The 20,377-nt window shown below is 36.8% G+C and overlaps 3 protein-coding genes and 1 long non-coding RNA gene across 4 annotated transcripts; 2 read left to right on the top strand and 2 right to left on the bottom strand.

Moving 5' to 3' along the window:
- Positions 1 to 879: 879 nt before the first annotated feature.
- LOC107562365 (major facilitator superfamily domain-containing protein 7-like) lies at positions 880 to 6,013 on the top strand. The gene is made up of 9 exons (XM_016246989.1): positions 880 to 1,200; positions 2,619 to 2,835; positions 2,925 to 3,001; positions 3,100 to 3,237; positions 3,411 to 3,527; positions 3,826 to 3,978; positions 4,053 to 4,210; positions 4,813 to 4,925; positions 5,304 to 6,013. Exons 1-9 carry the CDS (start codon positions 880 to 882, stop codon positions 5,468 to 5,470), a joined length of 1,461 nt encoding a protein of 486 aa, XP_016102475.1. The 3' UTR covers positions 5,471 to 6,013.
- Positions 6,014 to 6,767: 754 nt separating this feature from the next.
- Positions 6,768 to 18,932, bottom strand: LOC107562364 (nuclear cap-binding protein subunit 1-like). Its single transcript, XM_016246988.1, has 17 exons — positions 18,891 to 18,932; positions 17,743 to 17,850; positions 17,547 to 17,668; positions 15,040 to 15,109; positions 14,009 to 14,229; positions 13,219 to 13,281; positions 13,033 to 13,107; positions 12,776 to 12,917; positions 11,263 to 11,407; positions 9,965 to 10,067; positions 9,682 to 9,775; positions 9,492 to 9,595; positions 9,294 to 9,411; positions 8,135 to 8,214; positions 7,771 to 7,834; positions 7,339 to 7,452; positions 6,768 to 7,242 (listed from the first exon to the last, which is right to left on the bottom strand). Exons 1-17 carry the CDS (start codon positions 18,930 to 18,932, stop codon positions 7,129 to 7,131), a joined length of 1,779 nt encoding a protein of 592 aa, XP_016102474.1. The 3' UTR covers positions 6,768 to 7,128.
- LOC107562380 (uncharacterized) lies at positions 12,776 to 13,287 on the bottom strand. The gene is made up of 3 exons (XR_001605977.1): positions 13,219 to 13,287; positions 13,033 to 13,107; positions 12,776 to 12,917 (listed from the first exon to the last, which is right to left on the bottom strand). It is a non-coding gene; the product is annotated as an uncharacterized lncRNA (long non-coding RNA).
- Positions 18,933 to 19,565: 633 nt separating the features above from the next.
- Positions 19,566 to 20,371, top strand: LOC107562379 (thiosulfate sulfurtransferase/rhodanese-like domain-containing protein 2). The gene is made up of 2 exons (XM_016247008.1): positions 19,566 to 19,949; positions 20,043 to 20,371. The coding sequence occupies exons 1-2, from the start codon at positions 19,836 to 19,838 to the stop codon at positions 20,328 to 20,330; spliced, it is 402 nt and encodes a 133-aa protein (XP_016102494.1). The 5' UTR covers positions 19,566 to 19,835; the 3' UTR covers positions 20,331 to 20,371.
- The last annotated feature ends 6 nt before the right edge of the window (positions 20,372 to 20,377 follow it).

Genomic DNA, 20,377 nt, shown 5'->3' with positions numbered 1-20,377 from the left:
AAAATATTTTTTTACGTACAATCAGAACTGACCGTTTATTTTAGGAAAGCATCTTATGTTACACCAAGTGCACAAAGGAATTCCACACTGACTGTGAAAACAGCGTCTATGCATTTAAATTAATGCGAAAAATGGTCCCAGTAAGTTGTGCAGTGGTGCACAAAACGACTGTATTGTGATTTGGGATCAGCTGACTGCCATCTGTCATGCTGCTGCATACATATAATATTGTTGATAGCAAACAAATAAATGCTATTGTGTACATCACTGCAAATGGCCACTGTACTCACTGTGAATAATGCTCAGTAGGGCTATAAAGTAGGCCTACTCTCTCTCATTATTTGACATGCTTCCTTTTATCAGGGGTCGCCACAGTGGAGTGATCCGCACAACTGATTTGGCACATGTTTTACGCTGGATGCCCTTCCTGCCACAACCCAGCCCTGAGAGTGCACTAACTCGTGCAACCCCCAGTGCTAGGACACACTCACTCACTCATTCACACACACACTCACTCACTCACTACGGCCAATGTACTTTGTCCTATAAAGTACTCAAGTAAATGTTCTTAATCAAGTGTTTACTCTAGTACCACTGAAACAAAATACTTGTATTTTACTCCGTTACATTCTGGAGGAAAATTTAAATATATTTTTACTCCTTAAAATTTCATTTAGAATGTGGCTTGACTTGTATAACTGTACCCATAATTTATTTTCAAGCATAATTTCTCAGTACAATTTACACCACTGCCGCTCATACACTTGCACGTCACTCTGTGTTTGTCATATTAAGCTCATGTGAGGGGCCCTTCTGACCTGTGGTTCCTGTTTTTTTGCAGCTTCAGCAGTTAAATGTTGAACTGAGAGTTTGCGTCATATGAGCAAGCTGGTCCAGTTCCATGCACTTCATATTTATAAATGTCATAGATACATAATATATAGTATTTTCTTGAATGTTGTATTTTTGTGGACTAGATATCGGAATAATGTACACATTGAAGCTACACCTTCATTTTTATTGTGTTCAATTTCTCCACAGGCATGGCTGACTTTTGCACCTGTGGCCGACCAGACAGCACAATATCTGCGAGTCTCTCTAAATCTGGTCAACTGGCTGTCGCTAGTCTATATAGTGGTTGCTGTCTTCTTCAGTTTGATCACAACATGGGTGCTGGACACACTGGGACTGCGCTTCTCGGTATACAGAGAGATAATACTGTCAAATCTATATTGTTAAATATTGTTTTCCAGCTGTTACCCCCCAAAAAAAGGAATAATAACTAGTTTTTGCCAAATACCATTGTTAAAGTTATTGTTCCTTATGGGGGAAAAAAACATAATTAATCCTGCGCTTCTCGGTATACAGAGAGATAATACTGTCAAATCTATATTGTTAAATATTGTTTTCCAGCTGTTACCCCCCAAAAAAAGGAATAATAACTAGTTTTTGTTCCTTATGGGGGAAAAAAACATAATAATGCATCTTCTTTGTCAATGTTGTTGACTAATATCACAGTTTTATTGTAAATATAACTTAAGTAAATGTGGTATTTTGGCAGAAATTATAGTTAGGCCTAAAACTGTAATGTGACAACATGCCATTTAAAAAAAAATAAAGGTTTATATAAAGGTCAGTGATGATCATAATAAAGTTATAATAATGAAGTAACTGATCATATAGTTTTCAATTAAATTAACTGTGTTTGTGCTCTTGGTTCTTGAAGTGCAAAACATTTTGTCTTTACAGTAATTAGATTCACTTGTTGTAGACTGCCACCTGGGTACCTCACTTCACTTCAGTTGATTCTTCAGAAATCGAACAAAAAATAGATATCCAATGAAACACACATCCAAGTGGGAAAATAATAGGAAATAAAATGATACAATACATAGCGTTATGCTATATTGCATAATATAAATATACCATGTAAATGTATATTGAACCTAGCTGCAACGAGCGTGCACTTCACTTCCGATGCGCAAACCGATTTTCGTCAAAATCAATAATTTTACAACTAATTTAAGTTTAATCAAAAGTTAATGTACTTGTCTTTTGCAGTCAAGCTATTTTGTCAAATAATGCAAAACATCATTTATATAAAACAAAGTTAAATAAAATATTCAAAGAAAAAAGTCTTGACCAGTGGCGCTTCAGGTACTCAGGTACTAAGGGTGCTCCAGAGCGGGAAAATGTCAAAAACAAAAAGTGGATCCCATTGCAAGAAACAAAAATAATCCACGTCCAGGCACTCACATAGCAGGCAAAATACATGTAGCCCTGTTTTATAATAAAGGCTTTTTATATTTTGCCTGCTATGTGAGTGCTTGGACGTGGATTATTTTTGTTTCTTGCAATGGGATCCACTTTTTGTTTTTAAATAAAATATTTAATTGTGTTATTTAAGAAGTGTATAATAAAAGTTATCAAATTGTTTTAGTTTTTAGTAAATTAGATTATTTACTTAACACGTATCATTTAGAATTATTTAAAATGCCATTCCCACCACAGAAAGGTATCAAACACAATACATAATTTGGGATGTAGCCAATTGAAAAAGCCGCTGTGATGAAAATGTTCATCACATTTACGAAATATACTTTCTTCCTGAAACACAGCTAATCATGGGCTCATGGCTCAACATGTTGGGCGCTATCCTGCGTGTCATTGGCATGTTAAGCTGCATCCCAGAGCGGGCCATTTTCCCTATGGTCATGGGGGGCCAGACGTTGTGTGCCTTCGCCCAGCCTTTTTTTATCTTTGCCCCTACCAAGCTGGCAGCTCTCTGGTTCCCTGATCACCAGAGGGCCACAGCTAACATGATGGCTTCCATGGGTAACCTTTTTACAGCTCATATTTTATATGGTACTTAAATGCCTGTAGCCTACTGTAGAATGGTAATATTCTTCGCCTTTGTTTTCCAGCTAATACTGTTGGGCTGCTCTTAGCGAATATCTTCTCTCCAATGATACTTAGTTACACCAATACTCTTTTCATGCTGGTAAGACTGCTTAAGACAGAACTTGGGCAAAAAATTATTTTATTTCTTATATGATGCACATCCCTTATAGTCCTGTCGTCTCTCTGTCTGACTTGTAGCTCTTGATATATGCTATACCTGCCACCATAGCCTGTTTCCTAGCAACAGTGGGGATCCGTGAACGCGTTCCCCCCACACCCCCTTCTGCCAGCATGGTGACCTCCAGCTCTGAACCTTTTCTACAGGGGGTGAAACTGGTACTATACATAGTTTCAAACAAACTGACATGACAACTCATTTACTTTATTGCATGAGCAATGTGCATTTTTTTGAGAATTAATGAAATATAGCCTCTGATTAAAGGTGGCGTTTATGTCATTTTGTACTGCTGTCTGAGATTCACTGCGTTCTGTCACTCTTTTATTTGCAGCTGCTGACAAACAAAGCATATGTGTTCCTGCTGGTGTGTTTTGGTTCAGGAATAGGGGTATTCACTTGCTTTTCCACCTTACTGGAGCAGATACTTTGTGTTAAGGGCTACACAAATGTAAGAACCCAAAAAGAATTATACCCACATTTACCTCAAACCATAAACAAAATTAAAAAACCATAAAATAAACCAATAAATATGTTAAATAACTAGAAATAAAGTTAAATCTCAACTAACTAGCTAACTTCAAATGCTGGATTTACAAAGCCTTGTATTAAACATAGCATTAATACTGCTACTGAACTGGATGGATGGATGGATGGTTTATATAAACACTTTCAATCACCTGCCAAGTTTGTACAGTATTAGAAAATCAAGTCAAGATAACTGTGTCTCTACATGTTTAATGTGGCAGGACTTTGCAGGACTGTGCGGTGCAGTTGCTATTGTATTCGGTGTTTTGGGTGCTTTTCTCCTCGGCCTGTACGTGGACAAGACCAAGAAGTTTACAGAAGTCACTAAAATAAACATGTGTCTGACATCACTGGGCTGCTCGGTTTTTGCGGTGGTGAGTAGAGTAAATGATTTCACTGTTGTTAATATGTGCTTGACCTGACATGTTGTCGTCCTGCTGTCCATCAGGTTTCCCAGTTAAGTGAGCAGAAGTTCATCATTGGTGCAGTATGTGCGTGGTTTGGATTCTTCGGGTACTCTGTATATCCCATCGCAATGGAGCTCGGAGTTGAATGCTCGTACCCTGTGGGTGAAGCAACATCCTCTGGATTGATCTTTGTGTCTGGGTAACTTTTTTTATTGTAGTTACGTGTTTTTTTTTTTTTTTTTTACAAATTCTGTTTCAGAAATGTTTCTTATAGGAATAGTTCACCCAAAAATGAAAAATTGCTTAAAATGTACTTAATCTCAGGCCAACCAGTTTATTTCTTCATCTGAACAGATTTGGAGAAATGTAGCATTTACACTTGCTCCCCAATGGATCCTCTGCAGTGAATGGGTGCTGTCAGAATGAGAGTCCAAACAGCTGATAAAAACAATCACCTTCATGATGGATTTGTTTCTTACAAACACGCAGATTTTGACTTCACAAGACATTATTGGACTGGAGTAGGGTGGATTATTTGTTCATTATTGTGATGTTTTTATCAGCTGTTTGGACTCTCATTCTGACGGCACCCATTCCCTGCAGAGGATCCATTGGTGATCAAGTGATGTAATGCTAAATTTCTCCAAATCTGGTCTGATGAAGAAACAAACTCATCTACATCTTGGATGGTCTGAGGGTGTGTAAATTTGCTCAATTTTTCATTTTTGGGTAAGTAGTCCTATAAGCTTATACTAACTTTTTATAGACTGAACTGATGTGTTCAATGTGATGTTTAATCAGACAAATTCAGGCTGCCCTTTATCTGCTCCTGCTACAAGCTCTGGCCAAACCAATGGCAGAATCTCCATTATCTGTATGTGCTACCGGAACAGATGCCAATTTGAGCTGGACAGGTAAGTGTTGCATTATTTGAAATGTTAAAATACTATTTACTGAAAGATAGTATGCAGTGCACAGTGTTTACTGCCCAGTTATGCAGTAAAAGGCGCATGGCCTTATTCAAGCGGTGATTAGTTTCCTCCCTTCACCGTGTCACAACTCCCACCATGCTTTGAAAGTCTAGTGTGGCTGGTTCGTGCACAATTTTCAATTCCTCTTCCTCCTCCTGGGTAGGGAAAATGTTTAAAATGGGAACACGTCCAAATTAATCCAGCCTTCTGGCTTTTCTGGGTTGCTTGATGCCTTGATGAGTTGATACAGTTGGGCTGAGCTCCAGGCATTCATTTGTCTTTCTTTCTCTTGCTCTTTCTCCTAAATGCACACACACATAGTTCCAGTGCTGGTGATGGCAGGCCTGTGTACTCTGGGCACCTGCTGCTTTGTTGGCTTTTTCCACACGGATTACCGGAGACTCCGTGCGGAAGCCACAGCCTCACCAAATAGAGTGACAAACCAGTCAACAGGAGGAGACACCTGGGCAAACAGCACTGATGCATAAAGGGACGGACTGAACTAACGGCAAGAAAAACCACTGATGACAGTGTTTACGCACACTTTAAAGTCTTTTACCTCATTAACACTGAAAATGTGTCTTAAATGCTACTTTGTTCAGAAATGGTACCACCTGAACACAATTAATGTTACATAAAACCAAACTCGTTATGCACAAAAACATTTTTTTCTGTTAAAGGTAACCAAGACCAAATGTTTTATGCAAATATTAATCTCAAATCATAAATGTTTTTATTGCAATACATGGTACAGGGATTTTCTAACTGTTATACATAATGCATTAAATAATTTTTTTATAATGTAGTTATTTTGAGGTACATACAGTATGTTGTTGAATGTTTAAAGTTGGAAACTAAGGCTTGTAGTTATTTTATGAAATTAGAGATATATTTGAGTGCAATAAAATGTCCCTAGGACTAACTTTCTACCTAAAGTAGGAGTAGAAATGAAGGATTGCTGGAATAACCACCACGGATTAAAAAAAAGAGTGAGACTTTTTCTTGCAATTCTGAGTTTACATCTCACTTTTTTGCAAGATATAAATTCACAATTACAAGAAAAAGAATTGTGAGGTATAAACTCAGAATTCATTTTTTCTTTCTCGCAATTGTTTTGTTTCTACAACGCAATAAAAAAAATAAAATGTCATTGCAACTTTTTCACTCACAACTGATTTTTTCTTCTTCAGTTACATATTGTTTTTCAGAGAATTGGGAGAGAAAAGGTAACAATTACTTTAAGTGAAGTACAGTATTTTCAACTCTAATATTTAATGCCCAATTACTTATTTAGCAAAATGGCCATGTAATAAGCGTGACAGTGTACAGTAAGATGGTCATTTACATAAATCCCAAAAGGGTGCTTATGAACCACTCAAAACCTATTCTGAACATTATCTTTTACAATTCCTGCTAACGTTACCAAAACATTAATTTGTATGTTAATAAAATTAATTATACAATCAAGAAGATTGTTTTTAGAAAGGGTAATTTTTTATATTTATCATCTGGCTGTCTTGTATATTTTATCTTAATTGTTTGAGGAGTTCACAAAGTACTTGAACAATTGTCAGCTATAGCCAGAAATGATCATATGTCAGTCATCATCCTCTTTTCTCGTAGAGGCTTGCAAGAACAAAAGACATGAGCAGGGGCAATTTTTTTTTTATTTTGTATTTTTGTAAAAAAAAAAGACATTTTATCATTCAGTGGCAAAAGAGCTCAATCTGCTTTTAAGAGGCACACCATTGATAATGAAGAATTACTTGAAACACAACTCGACAATCATTTTTCAATCAAAATGACATAAAACGCATAAAAATTAGTAGTTTCATACCATAGTTGCTTGAGTAAAACTATGCTCTTCATCATGGTTTACTAAACACCAGGCATTTTAAAAGATCTGCACTTACCACAGAGCCGATGACAATGAAAAATGAAAAAAGAAAAAGAAAGAAAAGAAAAAAAATGAAAAGAAAAAGAAACACTACACAAACATATCAAGGGGCCCAAAAAGGGTCTGAGATTTCCCAATATCACTACTTACAAAACAACCATCTCCAATGATCCCGATCGATGTCACTAAACCTTGAAATGCCACGTAAACAGGCAGGTGTGACAGTCTGAAGTGATGCATTGTGGGAATTCAGAGCTGAAGAGCACAGAACTGCTGGTAAACAGCCAGGATATGATGGTCGAGCTCAGCGGTGAACAGCAGGTTCTCCAGGGTGCCCATATACTGCTGGATGATCACATAATGCTGTGGACGACAATGAAGATTGAAGGTAATAAATAAGGGATGTTTAATGACCAACAAAACCCAGTATAGACCGGCAAACAAGTGGATCAGGACTACCATGAGGAAGATCTGCTGTAGCCTCTCGATGCAGTTCTTGTACCAGGTGGTGTTGATGTCTACGCCGCTCGTTTCACAGCGAACCAGGTGCTCTGTCAGTAACATAATGAAGCGCTGAAAGAGAAAGAGAGATAACAACAGTTCTTGTCATCTCTTAGCTCCAGGCACTGTCTTCAAATAGCATAATGAAACGCAAAAGACACACACACACACACACACACACACACACAGAGAGAGAAAGACATGAAAAGAATGAAATGTTTATTCTCTTCTGACAAATAGGAACAAGGTGTAAAAGGAGTTGAGACATTAACAGGGACACATCTTTTGCAGCTTTTTTTTAATGTAGTCATGCAGCCTCTATAACAAATGTATTAACAAAAAAAGCTTTTTACATCAGGATAAAATTGATCTGCATTGTGATGGACGCACCTGGAATATAACAAGGAAAAGGTTCTTCTGTTCGCTCTGGGCCGACTCAACTTTCTCCTGCAGCCTACACACACACACACACACACACACACACACAGAGAGAGAAAGACATGAAAAGAATGAAATGTTTATTCTCTTCTGACAAATAGGAACAAGGTGTAAAAGGAGTTGAGACATTAACAGGGACACATCTTTTGCAGCTTTTTTTTTAATGTAGTCATGCAGCCTCTATAACAAATGTATTAACAAAAAAAGCTTTTTACATCAGGATAAAATGGATCTGCATTGTGATGGACGCACCTGGAATATAACAAGGAAAAGGTTCTTCTGTTCGCTCTGGGCCGACTCAACTTTCTCCTGCAGCCTCTCGATCTGTTCCTCCAACTGACCCTCCTCATCCTCACTGTTCTTCTCCATGTCCTCTTCATCGCCACTGTCCCGCTGCTACAGGAAAAGAGAAACCGTGCGTCCTTCTGTTCTCGTACTTCATCATCATCAACCATCAAAGTTAAATTCCAATAATAAAGAACGCAAGTACAGAGGATGAATGAAAGTACACAGATTTGTCATTGATACTTAGGATGCATCGAATGCACACTTGAGAGAATCGACCAATGAGAAATCCCAGAAGACGCTGTGGGTGGATGCCGTATGGAAGTCTCTAAGCTTTAAACTTCCTGCTGCAAGCTCGAAATACTTGACGGCTTGTGAAAGTAAACATTTGTTGTTTTAATTTTGAATCATTGTAATAAAGTGATAAAGACCTGGAGAAAGCCAATATTTTCACTGGCACATTAAAATAATCGTAATATTGACGAAGCATAGGTAACGATTAAATATACATACTCATTTTCACAAATACACACAGTAAAATAAAAGGTTTAAAATATGACTAATTTAATAAAATCGATAATCTAAAAAAGTAAATTAAAAGCTAAATTAAAAAAGATGACATAAGGATAAAAATAATCTAAAATAATGGGATTTTAGATGGGAAAATATTTGAATGGGAAACACTTTTTTCATAATCTGAAAAGCAATAAATAAAGATTCCAAGCATCGTAATGTGTGGTCAGAAATACATTTATATATGTATAGGACATTTGTTTTTGTCTGAATGAAAGCAGTTTTTGGAAAGTAGTGTCTGGGTAGGATATAAAAAAAAAACAAATAGAGCAATCCCTCCTCAACAGCATATGTTGTCTCAGGCACCTCATGAATTCAACTCTGTGGCTAGACATTGTGACGGACACAACCAGAAGCCAAATTTCCAGTTGTCCGTCTGGTCTATCCTCACTAGTTGCTGGATGAGAAAGTCTGTTGGCTTGAGGCCGACACCTACATTACTACTACAGCAACCAATGTTGACATTCCAGATATTAACTGTCTGCACTGCACAAACAAATGATGCAACGTAAGCCCTTACAAAAGTAACAGTGAGGACAGTCAATTCCAAAGATCAGGATTGCAAAAAACTAATCAGAATGCGGTGTCTTGGCAGTCAAAAATATTTGTTTCTCTACCTTTTTGTTCTGTTGCTTCTCCAGCTTTTCTTTTGCCTCATCCAACTCTTTCTGGATCTTCTGCACGTGTTTGTTCATCTTCCGGATGGTCGAATGTAGAATCTCCCACACATAAAACCTGCATAAAACCAATGAGCATAAATCAATTACAGCTGCAATGACCTCACCTGCACAGGTAAGTGCGTTCTGCAGGTTTACCTGGTAAAATCATGAGCCATTTCAGGAGAAAATATCCAGTTGGCCACAGCTGCACAGTCCACGATCTGGGTCCGTATCAACTTGTCCACCAACACGGAGGTCATCTGAAAGAGTACATCGGCAACATGCCACGGCTGGCGTTCGATAAGACAATACAACATATAAAATAAAGACGTCTGACTGATCCCACCTGAGGATGGTTCCTCCAGAACTCATACAGAACCCTGAGGATGTGCAGTTTCCCCTCATCACTGTCTGTAAGGTTCTTCAGAACCTCATGGAACCTGAGTGAGAAAAGAAATGCATCCATTGCCATTTACCAGAAGAACGGCACCTGAGCATTTTACAAGCTTTCATACGTTCTCAATAATCTGTGCTTTTAGCAATTACAGGCAGCGTTTGTAAGCAGAAGGAGAGGGAACACGGAGCCAGCCGCTGGCAGGCCTGTGTGAGGTTTGGCAGGAGATACTCACTTGGCCAGGGCACTGAAGGAATGACTGAAAGACTTCGCAGCCAAATGGAGCAGTGTCTGCAGGAACACTTCAATCTTCAGAGGGTTGAAGCCATCGCCCTCATCTGGATAGAAAGGAGAAGTGCGGTTACATAAAGAAAACAAGGCACATTCACGTTTAGTCATGGCCAAAAGTTTTGGCAGTGACATAAATTTTGTGTTTTGCAAAGTTTGCTGCTTCAGTATTTGTAGATTATTTTCACCACATGTTTCTATGGTATACAATTTCCTTGCATGTGAGGCCATTTTGATGCAAAGCGATGATGGCTGCACGTGTTTCTTTGGAGATAATCATTGCTAACAAGAACACAATGATTGGAAGCGCTTCCTTCCCTCCTTTTATAGCAATCAGTCTGCTCTTACAATCTAATTAGTATGATTTTGATTTCACCTGACTAGTTCTCATTCACTTTCACATGTGCTGCTGATATGATTAGTCAATTAATGTTAGCTGGTCATTTTGTGTCAGGATCAAAAAACTGTGAAATTAGTTTTTTGTGAGAAGTTAATTTTTTTGGCCAATTAAGCTTTTAGCAATTATTTTAAATGCATCTGATCACTCTACGCCACAATCTAGAAACAATGTGAACGAACACCACAACAGCTTAAGAACCAAACTTTGCAAAATACAAAAGTTGTCACTGCCAAAACTTTTGGTCATGACTGTACCAATCACTCACGTAGGTGCTTTTATCCAAAGCGATATACAAATGCGGAACATCAAGCAATCTGTAATAAGAGCCAAATATACTCATAATACACAGTGTCAAGTTCAAAGTATCATGACAAAATTCTCTGCTTTTATGAGTAAAAGTAAACTGTAAATAGTGGTAATGTGCAATTGTTACTTTAAAGAGCTACTTCTACCTGATTTAACCCACATAAATTCGTTTTGCTGGTATTAATTAATGTATATAGGTTGGTTCAGTGATGTTAAACAATATTTTTTAATCTAATAAAACCAGTTAATAACTTTTTTCAATGTATGTGTGTAATAACCTTTTAAGAAGACCAACAATTTAAAATAATTAATTAAAATGAATAACATTAATAAAATAATAAAAATCAATTAAAGATAAATACAAATAATACAAAAATGCTTTTGGAAAATAAATATATGTAATGTGTATACATGCATTATGAATTATGTAAATATATAATACATATTTTGTTAATTTATTAAATATCTCTAACAATTATATATTTAAAATCAATCGATAGCTCTAGGCCTAGACTAAAGATGTTAAAAGGCAGACCCACCATCATCCTCATCCTGGTTTGGATTAGGGACATCTTTTAGAACAATAAGAATCTCCTCATTAGACGCCCGGTTTTTGATAGCGTTACTCACTGTAGTTGCCATAGGTGTACTCACTTTTGTGGCCAGCGGTTTAGACATTAATGGCTATGTCTCGAGTTATTTTGAGGGGACAGCAAATTTACAGTTGTACAAGCTGTACACTCACTACTTTACATTGTAGCAAAGGGTCATTTCTTCATTGTCGTCACATGAAAAGAAAATATTTACAAAAATGTGAGGGGTGTACTCACTTCTGTGAGATACTGTGTGTATATATATATATATATATATATATATATATATATCGTGTACATATCTCGTATAGGATGCATTTGTTTGAGTTGCTCTGCAGTAAAGCGCTTCATTGTAGTACTACGGTGATTATCTCTTCAGTGCGAGCAGGACAAACAATGCATAATATTAATAACTATGACTGGGATTGTCATATACAACACTATTATAATAAAACTGTGAATTTTTAGAGTTTAGTTGCCGTTTCTGCACGTTGTTGCGTGTATATATATATATATATATATATATGTACATATCTCATATAGGATGCATTTGTTTGAGTTGCTCTGCAGAAAAGCGCTTCATTGTAGTACTACGGGGATTATCTCTTCAGTGCGAGCAGGACAAACAATGCATAATATTAATAACTATGACTGGGATTGTCATATACATAACACTATTATAATAAAACTGTGAATTTTTAGAGTTTAGTTGCCGTTTCTGCATGTTGTTGCGTGAAGAACGCGTCCACAAAAGGAGTTCATTCAGAGCCGCGCAGACACGTTCATGTGTATTCGGGGCATTTTGTGCAGATTGCCTATAAGTCGTAATATTAACGTTATGTTGTATAAATAACGAAGCGTATTCTATATGAGATAAATTATGAGTTAAATCCCACTGATTAAAAACCTGCTGCTTTATATTCTACTGGTCATTTTCAGCACGCGCAGCTCAAAACAGAAAAACAGAACATTAATAACTACTGTCATATACATAACGTTATAATGAGAGCACTTTTTTTCACAATTTTTGTGAATTCTTAGGGTTTCGCTGATGTTTAATGTTAACTATATTTTAATCAAAACAAAAAAAACATTATTTACCCCGTTTGTATCTGTGAGGTGTCCGTTACACATTTTCCATTTGTGAATTCTTAGGGTTTCGCTGATGTTTAATGTTAACTATATTTTAATCAAAACAAAAAAAACATTTACCCCGTTTGTATCTGTGAGGTGTCCGTTACACATTTTCCCTGCGTGTTAACGTAGTTATGACTGTCGAATGTCTGACATGACTCTTGGTAATGTATTTTGCCCCGCCCCCAAAACACATGATTCGACTATCAGTTGAATATCGGCAAGATTAGAAAATTCCGATTCGACTATGAAAAATCCTTAGTCGGGGACACCCCTAGTTTCATCACAAACATGTAGACATGCATGCATATAAATACAAATGTACACATTGAATCGCAGATGTGTTCTTGAGCCTGAACATACACTCAGTCTCCTCTTCATATTTATAGCTGCACACAGGGTTAGCCGGGATCAGGGCAGAGAAACTCGAAGGAACAATGTCCACTATCCGCTGATGGTACGACAACCTGCAGGTTCATAATCAAGGCTCAGTGTAAAGAAACAGAACAACATGCATTAACTGAGTCCATTCAGCAATTATAAAAAGCAATGCAACTGAATAAAAAGCTGTGTGAAATTTACCTCATACACTTTTCCAAAACTTCTTTAACAAACTTGGGTTTGGGCTTTTCAATGTCTTGAGTCAGGCAGTCAGCCCTGAAGAGATCAGAACTCAATACTTAAATATAATAAATACAACTTTTTATACACAAACAGACAATGCATAGCCTGTACAAATGATTCCCAGAGGAAACAGCTCATCCTCACCAGTCATCCCAGCTCCATCTGAACTGGAAGTTACTCAAATGATGCGAGAACCAGTTGATGAGCCTGAAACACAGAATAATCCACCACATTAAAAGGACAACAGCTTTGAAGTTTCTCAAGCCTCTGAAGTAAATGCTGCTAACATCTCTCTTTACTGTAATAAGAAAAGGTTTAATGAAGATTAAATTAAAAGTCTGTCATCATAATTACAGCCTTGGAAAATTCAGCTGGGTAACTATGTTCTCAGGATGAGATGTATTAATTAAAGGGGTCATATCAAACACACTTACATATACAAACAGCATCCACAAGAACATGAAACCAAACAAATTTAAAATATATTAAAATTAAATTAATCAAACTGATTATGCATTACCTTTTTTTAAGAAATAATACTTTTATACAAGGATGGATTAAATTGATCAAAAGTGACAGGAAAGGCATTTATAATGTTACAAAAGGTTTATATTTCAAATAAGTGATTTTGAACTTTCTATTCATCAAAGAACATGTAGAACGTAGAATTCTTTCCACAACAATAATAAGTAGCACAACTATTTTCAACATTGGTGAGATGTGACTCATGTGAGATGGATATATATATAAACAATTAAACTGTAATAATAAACAACAATCCCTTCCCTACCTATTACTTACTCCAATAGTGTAAACACTCTATAATGGCAATTAAAAGAATGCAGTTTCATGTTTTTAAAGGATGATGCATTTGTCTTCTGACATCCCATTATAGATCCAGTTAAAAAAATAAGGACTAGATAAGAAACATTACTGCACCTCTGGGGCATCAGTGTAGTCGAACATTCTGAAGACGACATGGGGCATAGGGTAGACAGCGTCATCAGAGTGGGCTGGAGGTGTGAAAGGGGGCAGGTTATGCTGCAGGGCTTCACACAGCACACTGTCAAATGCAATATAAGGCCGCAGGATGTGACGCTCCTGCCAGCGGTCCTTCTTCAGCTTCTGCACCTGAGCCCAGACACAGTCCAGATACTACAGAGAGACACACAGAGGAAATTAATTACAGTGAAAGAATAGAGCAGCTCTCGACTGGTAGGTCTGTTCTGATAGGGTCACTGACAAGAAGAGAAGAAAAAAAAAAATCAATGTTAAACTGAAAAACTTACCATGTAATAGTGTATAGTTAGGAGAGCAAAATAATTAGGCTTATTAAAGGGATAGTTCACCCAAAAATGAAAATTCTGTCATTTAAACTCAGTCGTTCCAAACTCGCAAGAGTTTAATTAATCTTCAAAACAAATTCACACACAAAAAAAACATTTTTAATAAAACCTGAGAGTTTCTGTCCCTTCATAGATAAAGGCATTGTAAAATTAATCCATGGAATCAAGCAGTGTAATCCAAGTCTTAAGAGGTACAATCACTTTATAGGAAGTACAGATATGATTTAGGCTTTTATTTACATATAAAACATATATATAAAATGAATCAAATGTGATAAACAAGGATGAGAAAGTACCTTATCATTTGTTTGGTAATGTCAAAGATTGTGCATCTAATCAAACTCTACGGTAGTTGTGCAAATTCATCTGTCACTTTGTAGAAGCTAGTCAAATCAGACAGAAACCAAAATGGACTGGCTGCAGGACTCACCCACCCTCAAAATACATGAATAGAATATATCCCAAACTGCATTAAACACAAGTTATGGGTTTCTATTACTATTGTGTTGCCACTTGCTGTCCGATGTTTTAAAGCAAAACCAGTTGAAAACAACTGTGATTGACATTTTGTTAGTGTTTAAAGGTAAAGTGACAGGCATGGATGAAGCCTGACTCTCACCTCTTCCTGAGGATGGGGCTTTTCTGCAGTCCACACCTGCAGCATGGAAACATGAGTCTTCTGACGCCCCCTGTAACAAAACCCAGATCATGACATTTCACAGCAGACTCCTCTGTATTCTCTGTCATCTACAAGCATAATGCATTTGAGTTGACAAACACCACAATAATCAACATCATAAAATAAATTAGCACACACTATCCGCTAACGGAAGCTAGAGATTAAGGTTTATAATTTTTTAAATATGGATACAGGGGTTAAAGCAAAAAAAATCCTGAGCCTGCACTTTTTTCCGGGGGCGGGGTGGGGCAGCACATGCAAAGCATGCAATGACTGTGGTAACTTTAACATTTGAAAGGATACTATGGCAAAGTTATAGCTTTCTTTATTCAAACTGATTTTTTTTCATGAATGTATGGTTGACCTGAAGAATGAAAGCTGTATCATACACTTGGAAAATTATGAGCTAAATCACCGCTTATCGACACTAGGGATGTGACAATACACTTAGCTCACAAGATGAGACAAAATTCAAATACTTGGTTCACTAGAACAAGACATTCAATATTTGAATACTATTTTAAAGAAATTTTCAAATGACAAAATATTTGTCTTTTAATTACAAAAAGTAAAACAATTCAGTTGTATTTAGAAATATTTTAACTAATCTAGGGCTGTAACTAATGATTATTTTGGTAATCAAGTAATCTACTGATTATTTTGACAATGGAGTAATCTGATATTTTTTTAGTAACAAACAGACCTAAGTGAAAACCAGGCTTTAGTATGACTATTTATATATAAACTAGCGATGAGGCAATAATAATTGGCTCAAATAAAATATCAAAACCAAGAAATTACAGGATTGTACTGAACAACACTGTTAAAATACATAATGCAATATGCCTATACATAATATGAACATAACCAACATAAGTACATTATGTATTTTTTTTTTAAATACCTGCAGAGGGCGCCAACGGCCTGGTGACATTTCACTTTACAGCGTGATTAAACCGTTTAAATCCATTAAATTTTCATATCTGGCCACATGCAGAAACTTTTATTTTGAAATCGCGATTTACAATATATGGCATATTTAGACATAGATTGATGTATTCTCCTGTGTTGGCAAAGGTTTATAAATGATTTACGTTACAAATCTAGTGAGATAATGCACACTGTTTTTCCAGATGAACGTTAAGCAATTCAAATTCACGGCATAAACAGAGGACGAGTTTGGCCCCTTTCACACAAACAGTAGTTTATAAATGATTTACGTTACAAATCTAGTGAGATAATGCACAGTGTTTTTCCAGATGAACGTTAAGCAATTCAAATTCACGGCATAAACAGAGGACGAGTTTGGCCCCTTTCACACAAACAGTATTTACTGGTAAATTACCGATAAGTTACCATTAATAGATCATGTGTGAACAGGACCTTTTCAAAAATCCCGGTAAATTTGTTCTGGTAATCATATCGTTTTATGGAGATGACATGATTACTCTGAGCTGTTTACAAAGCTCCATTGCTTTTTAATTAGTTATTCTATGTAAATATGCGCTAGAGGGACATCTTTGACCATTGCGCCTATCAGCTTTTTGTCGCGCTTCTCCATTTATCAGGGCTGCGACTCCGCAATTGGATACTATTATGCGCGTCTCGTGTTTATAGGAGCAAAACATTCTGATTGGCTAGTAATGTTAGTTTAGTTGAGAGTGAAAGCTGTGCTCCTCTCATACCATTGGTAGGCGAACTCATGGACTCGAAAGAGATATCAATCAACAAGATTTTTTTTTTTTAAATGTAGGACTATTTTTTTTTCCGCAGCCAAACGCTGCGCGCCAGAGATCCGGCATGGTGCTGGAGAACTTTAAGCCCTGTGGAAATTTTCCAACGCATCGATTCACTTCAAGAGGCCTTTATTAACCGCCCCCCGGAGCCGTGTGAGGCATTTTTTATGATGGATGGACGCATTTTATTGGACTTCTATTGGATATGTAATATCAGTACTCCCGCTCTCTCTCTTTGCATGCGTGAGAAACACAGTGCTAACAGCAAAGCGACGCTGAGTCGTGCGCCTTCACACTAGAGTTTACGGTACGTCAAATACCGCAGGAATGGCCAGTATTTCAGATACATGTATTTAAAATATGTATTTGAAATACAAAATACCTTTTTTGTATTTTCTATTTTAAAGCCTTTGAAAAAAAAAATCTAATGTAATTTGCATTTAAGTACATTTTTCCACACAGTATTTTGTATTTAAATACATTTTCATGTATTTGTGCCCATCTCTGAAATACAGGTATGCTGCGCATCCATTGAGATGAATTGAAAAATAGAACAGATTGCTTGACGAAGAGCGAAACTCTCAAGCGCTCAGTCAGAGTGTTCAGCGAGTGAAAACGGTTGCTACAAAAGATAATGTGTTGCAACTTTCATCTTTCATGCCATCTTTTCATGCAAATGAGAGTAATTATACAGCTAAAAGAGAAACCTACTTTAAATATCCCTCAATTTGGTTAAGCAAGCGATCCATTTCCACATCCTTCTTCTCATACAGTTCCTTGCCAACCCAAGCCAGACTGGACAGCACAGCATACACATACCAGTCAGACCGCACCTGTACGGACACATCTGTTAGTCTCAAGATTATCTATGAACATGATCTGCTAGGCATGCTGAGGTTATGTTCACCTGTGGTATGTCTTCTTCCTGTGTGACACTGACAAAGTTCTCAAACATAGCAACCATGGATGGAGCCGCGATGACATGACAGTTCACCAGGTCACTGAGAAAGCGCACCTGCAGTGCACATGATGAATTAAAAACCATCAAAAGTTATAATAAAGTAGATGCGCGTGCATATACAGTGGGGCAAAAAAGTATTTAGTCAGCCACCAATTGTGCAAGTTCTCCCACTTAAAAAGATGAGAGAGGCCTGTAATTTTCATCATAGGTATACCTCAACTATGAGAGACAAAATGAGAAAAAAAATCCAGAAAATCACATTGTAGGATTTTTAAAGAATTAATTGGTAAATTCCTCGGTAATAGTGCAATGAAATAGTATTAAATAGTGCAAAGTATAAGCAGTTAAAAAGTGCTTGCTTTTGTCAAAAAAAGAAATCTAAAAGGAACATTAATAACCAATCGTCCTAATAGCATAATGTCCTAAAGAGACTTGCACTCTGTCCTAAATTATTATCATCAAATTCAAAGTGCGTTGTTTATCTGGAATCTGCTCAAAAAGTAACGTTAACGTTTAATTGTTTACTTGGGGCTTTTTTTCAAGCATAAATTTGTCCTTTCTAACATGTATGACAACACAGTTAGCTGGGTTCTTTGGTGCAGTTTTGAGAATGCCTTATTGCAATGAGGTTGTAGAATAAAAGATAACTGTTATGCTAAATAAAAGTAATATGATAGTTTTAAAAAGTGCAATGAAATAGTATTAAATAGTGCAAAGTATAAGCAGTTAAAAAGTGCTTGCTTTTGTCAAAAAAAGAAATCTAAAAGGAACATTAATAACCAATCGTCCTAATAGCATAATGTCCTAAAGAGACTTGCACTCTGTCCTAAATTATTATCATCAAATTCAAAGTGCGTTGTTTATCTGGAATCTGCTCAAAAAGTAACGTTAACGTTTAATTGTTTACTTGGGGCTTTTTTTAATGCAAATGCACTTAATGCAAATAAACAGACTATTTACATAAGTCAAATACTGCACCCTTCGACTGCCACATTGTCAGTAAGTCCTTCATTTGCAATCATAAGAGTAATCAAACACACAATATGAAAATGTCATGAACACATCTCAATCAACGTGCATGCTAACATGCTAACCCACTCACCATCACCCTCGTCGCTGTGCCTTCGCCTCGACATTTCTCAAATTAAATATTCAGACCGTTGAAATAGTATGGAAAAACCACTAAGCATACACTTCTTGGAACTGTTTTATAGCCACTGAATTGTGTTCAGTAAAGCTTGCGGTTTTGAATGGTAACAGCCGTTAGCCACACTAGAAAAATAAAAGCGGTTGATTTAAGGGCAACACATCCGGGTTAACAGCTGCGTCAACGGAAACACGTGTATTGTTGCGACACGGGGTGAGAAGTCTGATTCATCACCGAGAATCGGTTCGTTTTCAAACAATTCAGTGATTCTTTTACGCCACTATTTAGGCTAATGATCCCTGGTATGCTGTAAAGCTCCGTTTTACTGAGGAACATTTTGTTTATTTTATTTTTGTAGTTATTTTTTCTTTTCTTTTTTTACTGTTTCGCAAGTAGTTTACTTGTGCTCATATTTGTACATTTAATGTTTGCAATTGAACGGAAGTGTATCATATTAATTAATCTTTCAGAGTAAAAAACACGCTTTAAAGTTGCTGTTTTAATAAGTGTGTCAGTCAACCCGTCCCAGTTCAGTTTGTTGCAGCTATAATTTACCTGATAAAAAAGTCATTTAGAATCGGATTCAATGAAAAGATCCGAGTCAAAAGAATGATTCGTTCGCGAATCGGACACCGGTAGAAGCGAGTCGCGACTCATTTTATCTCCACAAGCCGTGAATGCACGTCAAATCAATTTTATTTTATTAACCTGCCGGTAGTGTTTAATAAACCGGTCAAGCATTAACGACATAAATTGCATGAAAATAGGTTAAACTTCTTTATATGATGGTTTTTAGGATGGCGTTTAGTTTTTTAATTATTGGACTGTGAACTGTAGGTAATAGTTGGTTTTCTCTCATAAACAATTATTGGTGAGCAATATTACAATTATAATGGCAAGTATGCTTGTTGATTTGGATGTTGAGAGTCTTGGTTCAGAGGTCCATAAAGCAGACAAACCTGACTTTTCAGCAGCAAGGAAACTGTACTCTCATGTCAAGAAAAGGGTGAGTACGGTGATCATTTTCAATGAATATCAAGTTTATTGATATCATGATGATTGTAGTGTTTAATAGCAGTACTTTTCCCACGGTGTTTAGACGTTTGCAAAATTTGTGGCATCCAAGAAAGTTCCTCCAACCTGTGAAAACAGCTCACCAGCTCTTTGGCACTGCTGTGGACAGTCATTCCGAGAGTCATCATCAGTCCACAAACATGTTGCCAACAGCCATGCCAGTGAGATTCACCAGCTGACCACTGAGATGCTGGACGTGATGCTTCATCACCAGACTCACAGTGAGGAAGAGTCCAGTAATGAAGAATCAACAGATGTATCATCCTGGATCCCTGATGCAAGCCATGTCCCAGAGGATGACCTTATCAAGTAGGTGCATTGCATGTTTCTAATATCATCTGCTCTGCTTATATGAAGACT

The sequence above is a fragment of the Sinocyclocheilus grahami genome, unplaced genomic scaffold (assembly GCF_001515645.1).
Source record: "Sinocyclocheilus grahami isolate Dianchi unplaced genomic scaffold, SAMN03320097.WGS_v1.1 scaffold820.1, whole genome shotgun sequence".
In the NCBI taxonomy this organism is placed as follows: Eukaryota; Metazoa; Chordata; class Actinopteri; order Cypriniformes; family Cyprinidae; genus Sinocyclocheilus; species Sinocyclocheilus grahami.
Note: the sequence above shows the minus strand (reverse complement) of the source record. Positions and strands in the feature narration are given on the sequence as shown.